The sequence below is a fragment of the Vulpes vulpes genome, chromosome 4 (assembly GCF_048418805.1).
Source record: "Vulpes vulpes isolate BD-2025 chromosome 4, VulVul3, whole genome shotgun sequence".
Classification (NCBI taxonomy): domain Eukaryota; kingdom Metazoa; phylum Chordata; class Mammalia; order Carnivora; family Canidae; genus Vulpes; species Vulpes vulpes.
Window position 1 is genome coordinate 64,875,322 of NC_132783.1, and position 19,400 is coordinate 64,894,721.

The following is a 19,400-nucleotide window of genomic DNA, read 5'->3' on the forward strand; positions in this document are numbered from 1 at the left end:
CAACCTGAGCCAAAGGCAGACACTCAATCACTCAGCCCCCCAAGAATCCCCCAGACTAGGAATTTATAACAATATTAATATGCCACGGGCTCTAATGGACAAAGTAGACAGCATGCAAGAACAGATGGGCAATTTAAGTGGAGATGGAAATTCCAAGAAAGAAAAAAAAAGAAAGTGTAATGATAAAACAACACCAACCCAACTGTAATAGAATGAAGAGTGCTTTTGATGGGCTTCTTAGTTGACAAGATACAGCTGATGTGATCCTCTGAGCTTGAGGATGTATCAATAGAAACCTCCCAAACTGGAAAGCAAAGAGAATAAAGATGGAATAAAACCAGAATAGAATATCCAAGGACAGTAGGACAACTACAAAAGGTGTAACATATGCATAATGGGCACACCAAGAGAAGAAAGAGAGAAGGAAACTGGAGAAACATTTAGAGCAATGATCAAGAATTTCCCACAAATAATGTTGGACACCAAACCACAGATCTGGGAAGCTTGGAGAACATGAAACGGTAAGTACCAACAAGGCAAAACAAAAACTACCTGGGAATATCATTTCTAAACTGTAGAAAATCAAAGATGAAGAAAAAAATCCTGAAGGAAGCCACAGGAAAAATCATCTTACCTAGAGAAACAGGTAAACTTCTCCTCAAAACCATGCAGACAAGGGAAGGAGTGAAAAATCTGAAGAAGTGGGAGAAAATACTCCCACCAATCTGCACTTCTGAATCACCCAGAATTATCCCTCAAAAATGGAGAAATAAATAAAAATTGAGGGAATTTGTTGCCAGTTGACTTGACCTTGCAAGAAATGTTAAAAGTTCTTTAGAAGGAAGGAAAATAAAATAGGTCAGAAACTTAGATCTCCATAAAGAAAGGAAGACCACAGAAAAAGGAATAAGTGAAGATAAAATAAAAACTTCTATTTGTTTTATTCCTAATTGATCTAAGGGACAGTGGTTTGCTCAAAATAATAACAGCAACAATGTATTTGATTACGTATGCTTATGTACATATGTTGATATATGTGTCTATATGTGCTTGTGTGTGCTTATACATAAAGGACATGAATAACAGCAATGACACAAGGGATGGGGTGAGAATTCAGATTATTTTATTACAATAATGTACTCACATTACACACGACATGGAGTCATTTTATGTGAAAGGAGCTGGATTAGTTGCAAGTGTACATTGAAAAGTCTAGGACAATTGCTTAAAAAAGTTTTAAAGTAAGTATCACTGATAAACTAAGAAAGGAGAGAAAATGGAAGGATATGAAATTCTTAGTTAAAACCATAAAACCGAAGCCATAAAGAGCAAGGGCAGCTACATACATGGAATAGACCTGAGCATCCCTGAGCCCCGCCATCAGCCCCATTGCCAAGCAGCTCAGCTGAGCCAGCCTAAGTCAGCCCAAGTGCAACCACCTGCAGACCTGGGAGCATGAGCAAACACTTGCTTGTTAAGCTACTTAGTGCAAGGTGGATTTTTTTTTTTACATCTATGAAAGCCATCAATGACTTTTTAAAAAAATTTTTATTTATTTATGATAGTCACACACAGAGAGAGAGAGAAAGGCAGAGACACAGGCAGAGAGAGAAGCAGGCTCCATGCACCGGGAGCCCGACGTGGGATTCGATCCCGGGTCTCCAGGATCACGCCCCGGGCCAAAGGCAGGCGCCAAACCGCTGCACCACCCAGGGATCCCCGCAAGGTGGATTTTTAATACTGCATTATTGTTGGCAATACCTGTTAAAGAGAAAAGCCTGGCCATCCCATGTCCCATTCTTTCAGGGGCTTATTAGGTGACTTGGTGGCTGGTCATTGAAACATATTCTGGTTAAACAATGGGCTCTGTGAGCTCAGTGGAGAGCCTGTTCCAAATACTGGTTGTGAAATTCAAGAAGGCTTTTCCGGAGCTGGTGTGCTATGCCTCAAAAGAGTTACAGTCCATCAGGGTTTTCTAGATCTAAAGAATCTTTTCTATTACCCCACTCAGGGAGCTGCTCAGAGGCTTAGTAGAGGCTGGATTGAAAAGGACATGTTAATCGAATAGTAGAAATTGTAGCTATTTCTTTTTTTTAATAAATTAATGTGTTATTGGTGTTCAATTTACCAACATACAGAATAACACCCAGTGCTCATCCCATCAAGTGCCCCCCTCAGTGCCCGTCACCCATTCACCCCCACCCCCACCCTCCTCCCCTTCCACCACCCCTAGTTCGTTTCCCAGAGTTAGGAGTCTCTCATGTTCTGTCTCCCTTCCTGATATTTCCCACACATTTCTTCTCCCTTCCCTTATATTCCCTTTTACTATTATTTATATTCCCCAAATGAATGAGAACATACACTGTTTGTCCTTCTCCGATTGACTTATTTCACTCATGTAGCTATTTCTTAATGTGGCCATAAACTGGAACTCTATTGTGTACTGAGTATAATTATTAAAAGCTCAAACGTAATCCACTATAACAAACCATCTTAGAAGATGAAGAAATTTAGTTTCTAGTTTTTATTATTAAATGTTTAAAACATTCCCCAGGTTTATATATTAGAGTAACAGACTAGTACAGATGAAAGGGTGAATATGTACGAAGTCCTTAACATGCTCATTCATATATACAGAATTTTGAGAATGGGTTTCTCATAAGTGAAGAATATAGTAACCTCCTGGCAACAGCCTAAGAGTCTTGGGATTCTCTATGGTTGAGCTGTTTGGAAATATGTAGTGTTTCCTGCAAACATCTATTATTAATTCTAGTGTTAATAAAATCATCCATATAGCATACACTTCTGAGTTCCCATAAAAGTTAAAAGAGTTTCTATTTTTAGTTTTCCCTTTCCTGCTTGATTGCTTTTCATCAGAAATCCACACTGAACCCTCTCTGTCAGGCCTTGACCAGGACACTGAAGTGCCCTCCTTATTGATTCTTTGTAGTTTGTGTTGTTGCTTGCTGGATTGATCCGGTCACATCGCTGTATTGAAAGCAGTTCCATTAGCTAATTTTATGAGCTTTGGCGCCCATGTGCAGTCCCAGATGGGATTCTAGAAGCAGCCTGCTTCCACCTATTCTGACAGTGTGAAATCGCCCCTACTTCTGCTCTTTGTAAACTGTTTAGATAGATGTCTCTGGCCTGTTCCCTCCTGGAGTTCCATCATGGTGCTTTGTGAGAAAAGGACCCACTGGCAGTGGGATGTTTGGCATAAGTTCCTTTTAGCCAGAACTTCCTCTGTATTAGCCAGAAAACTGTGGGTATTTGAAGGGATTATTCATGATTTGGGCTCTACCTATCTCTACAGCCTTATCTTTTGCTACAGATATTAACGGACACTTTATGCACTGTTTATGTATGTGTCTATATACGCCTCATCTGTATTTACCTAGCTATCTATCTGTTTTTAAAAAAATTTTTTTTATTTATTTATGATAGTCACACAGAGAGAGAGAAAGGCAGAGACATAGGCAGAGGGAGAAGCAGGCTCCATGCACCGGGAGCGTGACGTGGGATTCAATCCCGGGTCTCCAGGATCCCGCCCTGGGCCAAAGGCAGGCGCCAAACCGCTCTACCACCCAGGGATCCCCCTGGCTATCTATCTTATGCACTTACATCCCCCAGCTCTATACAGCATAAGTAGCAATCTCAAAGGCGCACAGAGCCCAGGTAAGTAACGCAAAGAAGCAAAGACCAACACAACTACAGATGTAAATACTAATGATTAGTGTGTAGGCCAAAGGGTGTAGCCACAGGTAGGGCTGGCTAATTTTTGCTATGAAATGCAGGCCTAATATTGTTGGAAGTTTCTTTCAAGAGAAGTTATTCAAGGGAAATCAGAATTCCATATTTTTACGTGAAATCTCCCAATTTAAAATGTTGGCTCAAATGCCTTTGTTGTAGTAAATGCAGAGAATGCAAACTGGTATAATCATTTTGGAAAATGGTATGGGGTGGGTGGTTTTCAAAAAATTAAAAATAGAACAACCATATGATCCAGCTTCCACTGGGTACACTGGATTCTACTTCTGGGAATATATCCGAAGGAAATGGAATCACTACCTTGTACAGTATGGAGACTACAGTTAGCAATACTGCGTATCTGAAGGTGACTAAGACCATAGATTTTGAAAGTTCTCATAACAACAAAAAAGTGTGTCTATGTGTGGGGTGATGGATGTTAACTAAACTTATGTGGCAATCATTTCACAATATATAAATATATCAAATCATTACATGGTATAATTTATACTGATAATACAGTGAGATATAGTTGACAAATACAGTATGTCAACTATATCTCAATAAAATCAGAAAAAAGAAAATAAACTATAAATAACATGAAAAATGTGCAAATAAAACAATTATGTATGTCACCAATATAAATAAAAGACAACTTGGATGTCACTAATTCTCAACTTTCGGCTTACTTTCTTTTTTTTTTTTTTTTTTTTTTGAGAGAGAGAGCAAGAGAGCAAGCATGCATGTATGCATGTGTGCGAGCAAGGAGGGGGAGGGGCAGAGGGAGAAGGAGAGAGAGAATCTCAGGCAAGCTCTATGAGCAGTGCAGAGCCCCATGCAAGGCTCAGTCTCACAACCCTGAGATTTTGAAGAAAAATTGTAAAAAAAATTTTAAGCATACAATTCAGTGGCATTAATCACATTCAGGCTGTTAATGTAACCACCTGCTACTATCTGTTTCCAAAACTTTTCACTCTAAACAGAACCCTGTGCCCACTGAGCAATAACTCCCATTTCCTCGTCCCCCTTCCCAGGCCCCGGTAACCTTAAAGCTACTTTCTCTATGACAGAAAGACTATGGTGTACCTTATCTTCTAAGTACCTTATGTAAGTGGAATCATACAGTAGTTGTGTTTTTATGACAGATTTATATCACTCAGCATAATGTGATTTACACATGTTGTAGCCTGTGTCAGAACTTCATTCCTTTTTGGCAGAATAATAATCCATTGCACGTATGTATCATATTTTGTTTATTAATTCATCTTTTGAAGGACTAGGGTTGTTTCTACCTTTTGGTTATTGTGGATAATGTTTCAGGGAATATTGATGTACAAGTGCCTGTTTTAATTCTGGTTTTCCGTTCTTTGAGGTATATTCCCAGGAGCAGAATTCCTAGTCATATGGTAATTTTATGTTTAGTTTTTTGAGGAACTGGAAAAGTTTTCCCCAGCAGCTATAACATTTTCATTCCTGCCAGCAATGTATAAGGGTTCTAGTTTCTACACATCCTCACCAACACTTCTTACCTTCTGCTTTAAAAAGATACACATAATTATTACAGCCATTCTAGTAGGTATGAAGTTGTATTTCATTGTGGTTTTAATTTGCATTTCCCTGATGACTAAAGATGCTGAGCATATTATCATGTGCTTTTTAGCAATTTGTCTATTTTTACTGGAGAAATATTTATTCAAATTTTTGGTTCATTTTTAAATCAAGTGGTTTGTCTTTCTGTTGTTGAGTGTTAAGGAGTTCTTTATACATTCTAGATATTAAACCATTATCAGATATATGATTTTCCAGTATTTTCCCTCATTGAAAAACATTTATTATTGAAGTATAGTTGACATATAATGTTATGTTAATTTTAAGTGTACAACATAGTGATTCGGTAATTCTATATATTACACAATGGTCACCACAATGAATGTAGTTACCATCAGTCACCATGTAAGATTATTATAATATCATAGACTGTATTCCCTAAGCTGTACTTTTCATACCTGTGACTTACTAGAGGCTTGTATTTCTTAATCCTTTTCCTCACTCCACTCATCCCTTGTCCCCTTTCCCTCTGTAGCAACTACCAGTTGTTCTCCGTATTTATGGGTCTGTTTCTTTTTTCTTCATTTGTTTTGTTTTTTAGATTCTGCATATAAGTGTAGTCCTATAGTGTCTTTTTCTTATTTATTTCACTTAGTATAATATTCTCTAGGTTCATCCATGTTATTGCAAATGGCAAGATCTCATTCTTTTTTATGGCGAAGTGATATTCTATTATGTATATACACACCTAATCTATTCATCTATGGACACTTAGGTAGCTTCCCCATCTTGTCTATTGTAAATAATGCTGCAATTAACATAGGACTCCATATATCCTTCAAATTGCATTTTCACCTTCTTTGGATAAATACTGAGCAGTGGAATTACTGGATTGAATGGTATTTCTATTTTTAACTTTTAAAAAAGATTTTATTTACTTATTCGTGAGAGACACACAGAGAGAGGCAGAGACATAGGAAGAGGGAGAAGCAGGCTCCCTGCAGGGAGCCCGATGCAGGACTCAATCCCAAGACCCTGGGATCACGACCTGAGCCAAAGGCAGATGCCCGACCACTGAGCCACCCAGGCATCCCTCTATTTTCAATTATTTGAGGAATCTCCATACTGTCCTCCACAGCGGTTGCACCAATTTGCACTGTCCTCCACAGCGGTTGCACCAATTTGCATTTCCACCAACAGTGCACAAAGGTTCCCTTTTCTCCACATCCTGGCCAGAGCTTGTTATTTCTTGTCTTCTTGATATTAGCCATTTGGGCAGGTGTGAGTTGATATCTCATTGTGGTTTTGATTATTTTCTTCCATTCTGTAGGTTATATTTTTACTTTCCTGAAAATGTACTTTGCTGCCCCAAAGTTTTCAATTTTGATGAAGTCCAACTTGCTACATTTTCTTTTGTTCCTTATGCTTTTAGGACCATTGCCAAATTTAAGTCACAAAGATTTACTCCTACCTTTTCTGCTAAGCATTATAAAGTTTTTGCTTTTATGTTTCTCTTCTTTCAAGATCCTTTGTCTTTCAATAGTTTGGTTATGATGTGTTTTGGTGTGGGTCTTTTTGAGTTTATCATACTTGCAGTTCATGGAGTTTTCTGAATTTTAGAGTCTTGGTTTTCTTCAAATTTGGAGAATTTTAAAAAATAATCTTCTTGTCCCTTTCTCTTCTTTTTCTTCTGGGATTCACATAATGTACATATTGGTCCACTTGATGGTGTCCCATAGGTTCCTTAGACTCTGTTCACTTTTCTTCATTCATTTTTTTCTTTCTGCTTCTTAAACTTGATAGTTCAATTGTCCTATAATCAAGTTTGCTGATTTTTTCCCTTCTGTCTGCTTAAATCTACTGTTGAACCCTCCTAGTATATTTTTCATTTCAGCTATTGTACTATTTGGTTCCAGAATGTCTGTTGGTTCCTTTTTATAACTGGTATCTTTTCACTGATACTCTCATTTTGTGATACATAGTTCACTTAATTTCTTTCTTTTTTGTTTTCCTTAATCTCTGTCAGGGTATTTAAGACAACTGTTTTCAAGGTTTTGTGTGATAAATCTAAGGACTGGAGCCTCAAGATGGTTTCTATATTTATTTTGTTCCTTTGAATTGGCCATTATTTCATGTTTCTTTTGATTTTTGGTTGAAAATTGGACATTTTTATATTCTAATGTGTAACCTTGGAAATAATACTCTCTCCCCTTACCTTTTCTGTTTTGTTCTGTGTTTGTGTTGTGTTTTTGATTGTTGAAAGCTGTAGTAGTCCATTTGTTCAGTGCCTTTCCCAAACTATGATTTCAAAGACTGTATTTCTTGCCATGTGTGGTCACTAACGCCTGTTCCTTATCTTTTGTTTGGTTCGTATTTTGGCAGAGAGTTCTTTGGATGCCAGTAGCTAAAAACAAAAACAACAAACACACACATAGCATTCAAACAAACATACAATGAGAGAGACGGAAAAAAGCACCTCTTGCAATCTTTGTAGACTGGATCTGTGTCAGAGCCCTCCTTCAGGATTTATAGAGGTTTGCGCTAAGATCAGGAATCAACCCAAAGCTGAAGGTTTAGGGTTTCACTGAAAAGAACCAAAGTGAAAGCTCAGGGTTTTTTCTGAGTATGTGTTTTGTCCTTGACATGCTTTCTAAATTCCCCAGCATACATGGCTGCTTCTGAATATCCCAATATCCTAAAGAAACTCACCTCAACTTTTGCCTTAGGCAGTCTAATATAGGTTTCAGCTGTAATCTCTTGGCTTAGACTTCTGTGAATCATTAGTTCAGCCTGCAATGTTTTCAGCAATATTAGTCTCTTTTTTTTGCCTGAGCTCTGAGTTTGGCAAAACAAAGATGAGTATGCTTTTTGCATCAGTCCTTCAGGTGCCCACCAGACAGATTAGAACAGATATACACCATGTGTTAGTCTGCTAAGGCTTCCATAGCAAAATGCCACAGGCTTGATGAGTTTATTTCCTTACAGTTCTGGAAGCCAGAAATCCAAGATTCAGCTGCTATCAGGGTTGGTTTCTGGTAAAGTTTTTCCTCCTGGCTTACAGATGGCTGATGTCTTGCTGTGTTCTCACACAGGCTCTTCTCCCTACAAGGAGAAGAGCCCATCCTACTGGATTAGGATCCCACCCTTGTGACCTCAGTTAACCCTAATTATTTCCTGTAAAGTCCTTTCTCCAATTCTGTCACATTGGCAATTAGGACTTCAACATATGAATTTGGAGGTGACATGATTAAATCCATAACACATAATAACTTGTAAATAAGGCCTTCACTACTCCCTTCAGAGCCAGGACCAGGGTCTCATTCCAGAAATGTGTACTACTGATGCATTAAGGCTGAAATTGCTGCTGTGGGCAGAGCATGGGGGAAAGATGAGTAAAACCACAATGAAACTTTCCTACCATTTTGAAATTCCCTCTACTTGAGTCAGTGCTCATCTGGTTGCTGTAAATGTTTGACTGTTTTCCACAGTTCGGATAAAGATGGTACTGACAGTTCCTGCTTGTTTTTCTGTTTCTTGGGGAGGGGGTGGGATCAAAAACTTGGAGCTTCCTACGCCACCAATTTGCTGATGTCAGTCTAGTACATGTTTCTTGAAAGCTGAGATTTTGTAGTTCCTTTATGCCTAGAAGAGAGTACAGTTCTTGACACAAGAGCTAAATAACTATTGAACACATATGGCAATCTTGGTGAGCATCTAGGCTAACATGGTGCATGAGTGAGAGCCTAAAGCTTTCAATTCTATTGTCTGGGAACTTCAAGTCTCTGGAAGGACCTCTGAGGAATGAAGAATCTGGGGACTGGTACAGCCAAAAACTGCAGGAAACTGAGAACACCAGGAGTCACAAATGTCCAAAGCCAGAAAGTTGAGTGTAAACATGTTTTGCTATATTGTATTTATGATGATTCATTTTTAAGTGCTTCAGGATGATATGTGCATGTGGGAAAATAAGTATTAATATGTATCAGTATTTTAGGATTGTTTAATTATCACTGCAAGTGGTAGAAGTGCTTTGGCAGAATAATTCAATTTTTATTCCTTGCTTAAATAAGGCATATTATTGCCAAGCCCAAAAGACTGCACAGGGAGTCAGCAAATTACATCCCATGGGCCAAATGTAGTCTGATGCAAGTTTTTGTAAAAAAATGTCTAGTTGGAACACAGCTACTCTACCATCTATATATTGTCTTTGGCATCTTTTGTGCTACAATGACATTGTTGAATAGTTGTGACAAAGACGATATAATCTGCAAAGTTGAACATTTTACGATGTGTTCCTTTACAGAGAAATTTGCTAACTGTTGTTCTACAGCTTGATATTTGAAAGACAGTTTGGCAGGATATAACATCATTGGTTCACACTTTTCTTCTCTTCAGTTTTTAGAAAATATTTCTCCATTGCTATCTTGCTTTTTATGTCATTACTGAGACATCTAATGTCAACCTGATTTTTTTAAAGCTTTGTGAGTGGACTTGTCTTTGCTGGACAAAGCATTATTTCCCTCTTAAAGCCTAATGGTTTTACTAGAAATATATTTTGGGATTGGCCATTATGGACCAACTGTCTCAGATATACATTTGTTCTTTTCTACATATGTACAGATCTTCTTTTATTTCCATAAAATTTTCTTGAATTACTAATTTAAATATAATGGTCCATTGTTTTCTTTTTCTTTTCAGGGGGCTTCAGTTATTCACATGTTGTAAATGTTGGGTTTTCTTTGTTGATTGATTTTACATATTTGTCAATTTTGCCAGATCCTTTTGCTCATATTTATTGATTTATTTTGTTTTAATATTCTTGATTTTTATAATTCTTCTACTCAGTCTCTATATTTTCAAATCTATTCTCTCTAGGTATTTTATAAAGTCTTCATTTCTGAGATGATTTTTTTCTTCAATTTATTTCTTGAGTTTGTTTAACTCTTATTTCACATTTTCATATTTTTTATCCATTTCTCTTCTGAGTTTTAAATTTCTGACTCAAAGGGTTCTTTCATACCTGCACATGATCTTTGTGTAAGACAGTGAAACAACTCCAGCTCAGTGAAACAACTCAGGATGCGGAGGACAGATCAGAAGACTCATAATACCCTGGGTGATATGTACTAGGAAATGAAGTATTGTAGTAGTGGTGGGGATGGGGTGCAGGAGAGGGCTTACACATGATTTGGTGTTATAACACTAGTGATTTGGATGTGAATTAGCATAGTGATTGCTAGTGTAAGAGTAAGGAAGAAGTTAAAAGTAGTATTTATGCACTATCGTAAGATCATAGTGATGCCAGTTAACACCAATAGGGTAAGAAGGAGGAATAGTTTTCAGGGTAAGAAAATGAATTATATCATTTGGGACATGTTAGAGAGGCTGCTAGGACACATTGGGAAAAATGTCTGGGAGATAGTTAAAAACTCAGATTTGAAGACTGGCAGAGATTTGAAAGTGATTTTCAAGGAGGTTAAAATTAGAGACACAAAAGGATAAAAATGGAAGATGGAAGATAAGGTGTACTTGGATGGAAAAGGATGGCCTGGAGTGTTCTTCAAAGGAAATCGTTGTTCAAACTTGGAAGACATGCGATGATGGTGGTGAGGATGGTGATGATGATGCCTTCGTTTACTGGGTTCTTACTTACATCTAGAGACAGTGCTAAGATTTCATAAATATTAGTTTGTTTTACCTTGATGATCTTCTAAGGCTGTTTTTATTCTTTTTTTAATAATAAATTTATTTTTTATTGGTGTTCAATTTGCCAACATACAGAATAACACCCAGTGCTCATCCCGTCAAGTGCCCGTCACCCATTCACCTCCACCCCCCCGCCCTCCTCCCCTTCCACCACCCCTAGTTCATTTCCCAGAGTTAGGAGTCTTTATGTTCTGTCTCCCTTTCTGATATTTCCTACCCATTTCTTCTCCCTTCCTTTCTATTCCCTTTCACTATTATTTATATTCCCCAATGAATGAGAACATATAATGTTTGTCCTTCTCTGATTGACTTATTTCACTCAGCATAATATCTTCCAGTTCCATCCACATTGAAGCAAATGGTGGGTATTTGTCATTTCTAATGGCTGAGTAATATTCCCTTGTATACATAAACCACATCTTCTTTATCCATTCATCTTTCGATGGACACTGAGGCTCCTTCCACAGTTTGGCTATTGTGGCCATTGCTGCTATAAACATCGGGGTGCAGGTGTCCCGGCGTTTCATTGCATCTGTATCTTTGGGGTAAATCCCCAACAGTGCAATTGCTGGGTCATAGGGCAGGTCTATTTTTAACTCTTTGAGGAACCTCCACACAGTTTTCCAGAGTGGCTGCCCCAGTTCACATTCCCACCAACAGTGTAAGAGGGTTCCCTTCTCTCCACATCCTCTCCAACATTTGTTGTTTCCTGTCTTGTTAATTTTCCCCATTCTCACTGGTGTGAGGTGGTATCTCATTGTGGTTTTGATTTGTGTTTCCCTGATGGCAAGTGATGCAGAGCATTTTCTCATGTGCGTATTGGCCATGTCTATGTCTTCCTCTGTGAGATTTCTCTTCATGTCTTTTGCCCATTTCATGATTGGATTGTTTGTTTCTTTGCTGTTGAGTTTCATAAGTTCTTTATAGATCTTGGAAACTAGCCCTTTATCTGATATGTCATTTGCAAATATCTTCTCCCATTGTGTAGGTTGTCTTTTGGTTTTGTTGACTGTATCCTTTGCTGTGCAGAAGCTTTTTATCTTGATGAAGTCCCAATAATTCATTTTTGCTTTTGTTTCTCTTGCCTCCATGGATGTATCTTGCAAGAAGTTACTGTGGCTGAGTTCAAAAAGGGTGTTGCCTGTGTTCTCCTCTAGGACTTTGATGGAATCTTGTCTCACATTTAGATCTTTCATCCATTTTGAGTTTATCTTTGTGTATGGTGAAAGAGAGTGGTCTAGTTTCATTCTTCTGCATGTGGATGTCCAATTTTCCCAGCACCATTTATTGAAGAGACTGTCTTTCTTCCAATGGATAGTCTTTCCTCCTTTATCGAATATTAGTTGACCATAAAGTTCAGGGTCCACTTCTGGGTTCTCTATTCTGTTCCATTGATCTATGTGTCTGTTTTTGTGCCAGTACCGCACTGTCTTGATGACCACAGCTTTGTAGTACAACCTGAAATCTGGCATTGTGATGCCCCCAGATATGGTTTTCTTTTTTAAAATTCACCTGTCTATTCAGGGTCTTTCCTGATTCCACACAAATCTTAAAATAATTTGTTCTAACTCTCTGAAGAAAGTCCATGGTATTTTGATAGGGATTGCATTAAACGTGTAAATTGCCCTGGGTAACATTGACATTTTCACAATATTAATTCTGCCAATCCATGAGCATGGAATATTTTTCCATCTCTTTGTGTCTTCCTCAATTTCTTTCAGAAGTGTTCTGTAGTTTTTAGGGTATAGATCCTTTACCTTTTTGGTTAGGTTTATTCCTAGGTATCTTATGCTTTTGGGTGCAATTGTAAATGGGATTGACTCCTTAATTTCTCTTTCTTCGGTCTCATTGTTAGTGTATAGAAATGCCATTGATTTCTGGGCATTGATTTTGTATCCTGCCACGCTGCCAAATTGCTGTGTGAGTTCTAGCAATCTTGGGGTGGAGGCTTTTGGGTTTTCTATGTAGAGTATCATGTCATTGGCGAAGAGGGAGAGTTTGACTTCTTCTTTGCCAATTTGAATGCCTTTAATGTCTTTTTGTTGTCTGATTGCTGAGGCTAGGACTTCCAGTACTATGTTGAATAGCAGTGGTGAGAGTGGACTTCCCGGTCGTGTTCCTGATCTTAGGGGAAAGGCTCCCAGTGCTTCCCCGTTGAGAGTTATATTTTGCTGTGGGCTTTTCGTAGATGGCTTTTAAGATATTGAGGAATGTTCCCTCTATCCCTACACTCTGAAGAGTTTTGATCAGGAATGGATGCTGTATTTTGTCAAATGCTTTCTCTGCATCTAATGAGAGTATCATATGGTTCTTGGTTTTTCTCTTGCTGATATGATGAATCACATTGATTGTTTTATGAGTGTGGAACCAGCCTTGTGTCCTGGGAATAAATCCTACTTGGTCATGGTGAATGATCTTCTTAATGTACTATTGGATCCTATTGGCTAATATCTTGTTGAGAATTTTTGCATCCATGTTCATCAGGGATATTGGTCTATAATTCTCCTTTTTGGTGGGGTCTTTGTCTGGTTTTGGAATTAAGGTGATGCTGGCCTCGTAGAATGAATTTGGAAGTACTCCATCCCTTTCTATGTTTCAGAACAGGCTTAGTAGAGTAGGTATGGTTTCTTCTTTAAATGTTTGATAGAATTCCCCTGGGAAGCCATCTGGCCCTGGACTTTTGTGTCTTGGGAGGTTTTTGATGACTGCTTCAATTTCCTCCCTGGTTATTGGCCTGTTCAGGCTTTCTATTTCTTCCTATTCCAGTTTTGGTAGTTTGTGGCCTTCCAGGAATGCATCCATTTCTTCTAGATTGTCTAATTTATTGGCGTACAGCTGTTCATAATATGTTTTTAAAATCGTTTGTATTTCCTTGGTGTTGGTAGTGATCTCTCCTTTCTCATTCATGATTTTATTAATTTGAGTCTTCTCTCTCTTCTTTTTAATAAGGCTGGCTAATGGTTTATCTATCTTATTAATTCTTTCAAGGAACCAACTCCTGGTTTTGTTGATCTGTTCCACAGTTCTTCTGGTCTCGATTTCATTGAGTTCTGCTAGAATCTTTATTAACTCTATTCTGCTGCTGGGTGTACGATCTATTTGCTGTTTTTTCTCCAGCTCTTTTAGATGTAAGGTTAGCTTTTGTTTTTGAATTCTTTCCAGTTTTTGGATGGTTGCTTGTATTGCAATGTATTTCCCCCTCAGGACTGCTTTTGCTGCATCCCAAAGATTTTGAACAGTTGTATCTTCCTTCTCATTAGTTTCCATGAATCTTTTAAATTCTTCCGTAATTTCCTGGTTGACCCTTTCATCTTTTAGCAGGATTGTCCTTAACGTCCACGTGTTTGAAGTCTTTCCAAACTTCTTGTTGTGATTTAGTTCTAATTTCAAGGCGTTATGGTCTGAGAATATGCAGGGGATGATCCCAATCTTTTGGTATCAGTTTAGACCCGATTTGTGACCCTGTATGTGATCTATTCTGGAGAAAGTTCCATGTGCATTTGAGAGAAATGTGTATTCAGTTGAGTTTGGATGTAAAGTTCTGTAGATATCTGTGAAATCCATCTGGTCCAGTGTATCATTGACTGCTTTTATTCTTGACAGGTGAGAAAGCTCAGTCATGTCAAGTGACTTGCCCATGGTCACAACACTATCAATTGTAGAGCTGGGATTTGAATTCAGTTCTATCTGTCCCTAAATTCCATGTTATTAACCACAGCATTCTTCTGCTATACCTCTGCCTGATGAGATTTCTATTTTTTAGGAATTTGAAGACAAAGACTAGCCGCCAAGGGAAAGAGAGTTAGGACTAGAGACACAGAGATGGTAAAGTGGCACCAATGTGCTGAATGCATCCAAGTGTAAGACTGGATGATACATTTTTAGTGTTGCAAATTTAATCTTCCAAACAAATGTACTCTTCATTCAGGGCAATGTAGGGATTATGAATGGGTTGTCACACTCCATTTCTGAGTGTTCTAAGCAAGGTGGATTGAGTGTATTATGCCAGTGTATTCAGAAATATAAACAAGTGGGCATGTCCCACAGGTAGGGTCATAGAGGGGAGAGATGGGTTAGTAAGGTCCAGGAAGAGCTATGGGAACCATGCCTGAGTGAGTGAGCACATTTGTAAATGCCTGCTGAGTCGGAAACATATACAAATAGTGATTGTTCTTGCTATTGTTTTGGGTTGTAGTGTTTGTTGTATGCAAAGGGAAGCGCAGTTAGTGGAGCAGAAGCAGAAGCGCTGGTAGAAGATAGAACTAGGAGTTGAAGGGAAAGAAAAGGAATGGGGTCCATGACAGCAGACAAGTTGACAGGAGACGTCAGCGATGGGTAGCCTTGTAATTTTGCTGGGGTGGCAAAAAACCTACCATTATCTTCGGTTAGAAATCAATAACAGAAAGGAACTTTGTGGGCATGATGGCATTTGTAGAAAATGCCTAGCCTGTACAGAGCTTTCATGCTAAATGAGATCTTTCAAAGTCCCAGGAGACCTTCCTATTTGTCATGCTTCCAGGAAAGCCCTAGACAAAATCACTCAGCGGAGAAGCTTGTCCTTAGAAACTTTCCCTCTAAGTATGGTCTCCCCAAAAACCAAAGGGGAAGGGGTTGAGGAAAGCAGTCTGCTCTGCCTCTCCTGGCCACATGGGCTTGGGCAAGTCCCTTGATAATTACTTATTAGAGCCATAGAACATTCTGCAGATTGCAAGTTGCGTTCACAAACCTATCCCTGACAACCCTGAGGATCAGAGTTTCATAGCATTTTATGTATTTTGATTAATCTTAGCAGTTGACATTTAAGAAGCAGATGTCTTTACTGTCTCTACCTTCAAAATCTTTTCATTCATCTTGTGCTGAGAGTCATGATCACATTTTTTAAGCTACCTTTTGGCATCTAAAATTTTAATAGAAGTTCCTGTAGGATAAAAGATAGCAGAACATAGGTTATTTGCTAAATTCTTAGAAATATTACACCAAATAGTCTACAACAGATAAAACCTAGAATTTAGGAGAAGTCTAGAAATCCGAAACTAACCTGTAAAAGCTTTGATGCAATAATGTCCTCAGGTGAGCCAAATCTGGCTTTGAACTTCATCCAAATGGGCTTTGAACTTTAAATAGGTGCTAACAGTAAGATTTAGTTTTTAAAAATTAAGCTTTGGAGAAAAACACCAGGGCTTTCATACATGGTCACTGTGTAGTAGCTGCTGGATGAGTCAATATCCAGTCCTAAATAGTATCATTTATTCAAAATTTGTGATTTTTATGTAGTGATTAGTTTTTTGTGGATGATTTATTTAAACACAATTTTTTCTAAACAAATAGAAGTAACCTAATTGCCGGAAAGAGGTACTAATCAAGAGCCTATAGTAAATGTAGCAAGTGCACATGTGCGCGCACACCCACACCCACACAGAGACCATCTGGCGCAATGCCATTCAGGAGGACTACCTGCAAAGCACAGATATTTGTGAAACCCTAGACAGGTGCTGAACTACCAGCATCCCCACAGGGCTTCCTGCTCTACACACTCCAGATTATAAAAGAAGTGTTCCACAAATTCAATGGAGATGAAATCAGACAACAGGGAGGAAGAGGAAACACTGAGTAGCTACATCTAGTTGATATAACTAAGTTTACAGTTCTTATAAACAGAGGTGCAAGAGAAGGGTGGTTGAGGGATTTAAGAAAACAAACTTTAATCCCTGAGAAAGAGGTGTAAATTGAAAAAAGAACACATATGGGCACCTGGGTGGCTCAGTCAGTTAAGTGCCTGCTTCCAGCTTGGGTCATGATCTCGAGGTCCTGGGATGGGGCCCCGCATGGAGCTCCTGCTCAGTGTGGAGTCTGCTTCTCCCTCTCCCTCTGCCCTCCCCCACTCGATTAGTGCTCTCTCTCAAATAAACGAATAAAAATTCTTAAAAAAAAAGAATATCATAATGATATACTGCTAGCTTTTCTTTCTTTGTACCCATATTTCCCCTTTCCTGGTCCATCAAATGGACTCATTTCCTGAACTTCTAGCAGAAGTGAGATTAGCTACTTTCAGGGCTCTCCTCTCTAGCCTGTTGATGGGCTTTGCCATCTTAAAATTGCATGTTGAAGATGAAGAGCCACACGGAAGGGGTCTGGGTCCCAGAGTCACTGCTCAGGGGAGAGCTCTCTAGCAACCAGGAATATACTTTGGACATGAAGGAGTTTGGGCTACTCAGCAGGCATGAATACGATGGCACCTGGTGTTACACAGCGCCACCTCTCCCCTCAGGCATACTGCCGCAGGTGGGCGTAAACAAGGTCCTATGAAGACCCTGGGTCAACTGTAGTTTCTCCCTGGTCTCTGATGTTCCCCACATCATCAGCATTTGGTAGATTCCTAAGAAATTGAAGGCATTAGGGGGCCAGCTGGTCTTCTTTTTCTAATAAGGAACAAACACTGGGGATTCCTGGAATGTCCTTCTGGCGGTTTTTAAGTTCCTCTGATTTTTTTCTTATGGTGAAGAGCCTCTTCTTCAGGATGCCTATCTATAGAGATACAAAGACAAATCAAAAGCCAAGTAGGTACACTTAGCTTCTTACGTCCTCATGTCACCTCAGAGAGAAAGCACCTGAGGGTTCCCTTTGGGGCTACTCTTCTCTATCACAGGGCTCCTGCTATCACTGTTACTGAGGCTCCTGATATATCCACATTATTGTATTATTGCATTATTGCTGGCTTGAGGCTTCATGGGTATTTCCAAATTTTCCCAGGAAACATTCTTTTTCCAATACAAAAACAAAAATTACCCTTTTTTGTTCTTAACTAAAATCCACAACTCATTTACAATGTAATTACATGAAATCTCATTTCCTATGGTTTAAGTAACTCATTTTTTTTATGATTTAGAAAAGATTGACCTTGGCTCATGTTTACTCAGCTGAGTATTTTAACTCTAGAAAAGGGTTTTCTTGGGGTACCTGGCTGCTTTAAATGAGGGCAGCATGTGACTCTTGATCTCATGGTTTTGTGTTCGAGATTCACATTGGGTGCAGACATTACTTAGAAAAAAAAAAGGAAAGAGTTTTCTCAAGAATTTGACAAAGCTGAATACATGAGAAAATATGTAATAAAAATATTATAGTTCAAAATTTCTTTAAAATGTTTTAAGCATTGTGAATTTTTACATCCTCTTTATTTAGATATCATTGATCCATTTCTTATAGGTCATTCCTATTCATTCTTTAAAGCAGTTTGACCGAGGAGTCTTGCTGGGCTATCACAAGCCTGGTTGCATGGGAAGGATCTGTGGGAGTGCGAGTTGGAAAGATCTACTTTGAAAGGAGAAGCAACCACCGATCTCCACACTGGAAGGGGCTTGGGGCACTGGCAGAAAGCCTGGGGACAGGCTGGTCAGTGCGGCCCTCCAGGGTCTGGCATCTCTTGCTCCAGAACCAAAGTCCTGGGAGACTGCAGCCTGCTGGCCAGGTGCAGGGAAACCCTCCTTCCCTCCTCTGGACTGTGGTGGGTCTGAGATGGAGCATCTGTTCCCTCCAGCTTCTGAAACAATGGAACATGTTGTTTCAAATAGGGATCACATGCCGGGCAGCCAAAAACAAGCCAATGACCCAGGAAATGTCCTCTCTGCTTGTAAGATTTTAACTCATTTTGTGTGGGGCAACCATTTATCTATTTATTTTTTAAACCACTTTATTGAGACGTAATCCACACGCTACGAAACTCTCCATTTAAAGTATACAACTCATTGGATTTTAGAATATTCACAGAATTGTGCAACCACCACCACATTCCAATTTTAGAACAAATCATTTATTTTCAAAATTGAATATGAAGAACTCGCTATTATGCATCCTTGGCTAGATTTGGAAACACACCTGTTCTACAGGGTGGTAGGTCTCTGGCAACAATTTCTTCTCTCCTGAGTCTCTTTATCCTGAGCATCTGCACAGCAGATGTGAGCAGGTATGAGTCCTTAGAGCCAGCTCTGACTGGTTGTGGCAAGGCAGCTGGTCATTTCGCGTCCTCTGGCTCCAAATGACCATATTTTGACAAAGAAGGTAGGAGTGGAGGCTCCGAGAGTCTTTGGCACCTTGGTCAGCAGCAGAGGCCACTTATCCTCTTTGTACTTTTGTCTTCATTTGGACTCCTCAAAGGAGTAAAAATAGAATTCTTTCATTGCTATCCAGACTGGCCTCTAGAGGGCAGACGATTCCCCAGACAGAGCGGGATGGAGGCTGTTTCCCCAAGTCACCCCATGGTTCCACTGGGAGGGACTCTTTTCTGGGATCTTTCTCTCCAGAGATCACTTTCCACTTGGCCACAGGTCATCCCAGTCCTCGAAACCTGCCTGGGGTGGGGGTGGGAGGTTGTGGTTTGTATCCTTTCTGGAAAGAAATCTCTC

At 39.2% G+C, this 19,400-nt stretch overlaps 1 protein-coding gene across 2 annotated transcripts in view; it reads right to left on the bottom strand.

Annotated features, from left to right (window-relative positions):
- Positions 1-19,400, bottom strand: part of SLC35F3 (solute carrier family 35 member F3) — a 442,027-nt gene that overhangs the window by 32,469 nt on the left and 390,158 nt on the right. The window contains exon 9 of one of the 2 annotated variants that reach the window (XM_072755952.1): positions 1,102-19,346. The exons of the other annotated variant lie outside the window; for it this stretch is intronic. Within the exon in view, the coding sequence (XP_072612053.1) occupies positions 19,302-19,346 (45 nt within the window). The 3' untranslated portion in view covers positions 1,102-19,301. Of the gene's footprint in view, positions 1-1,101; positions 19,347-19,400 lie in introns of those variants that run through there. 2 annotated transcript variants of the gene reach the window in all.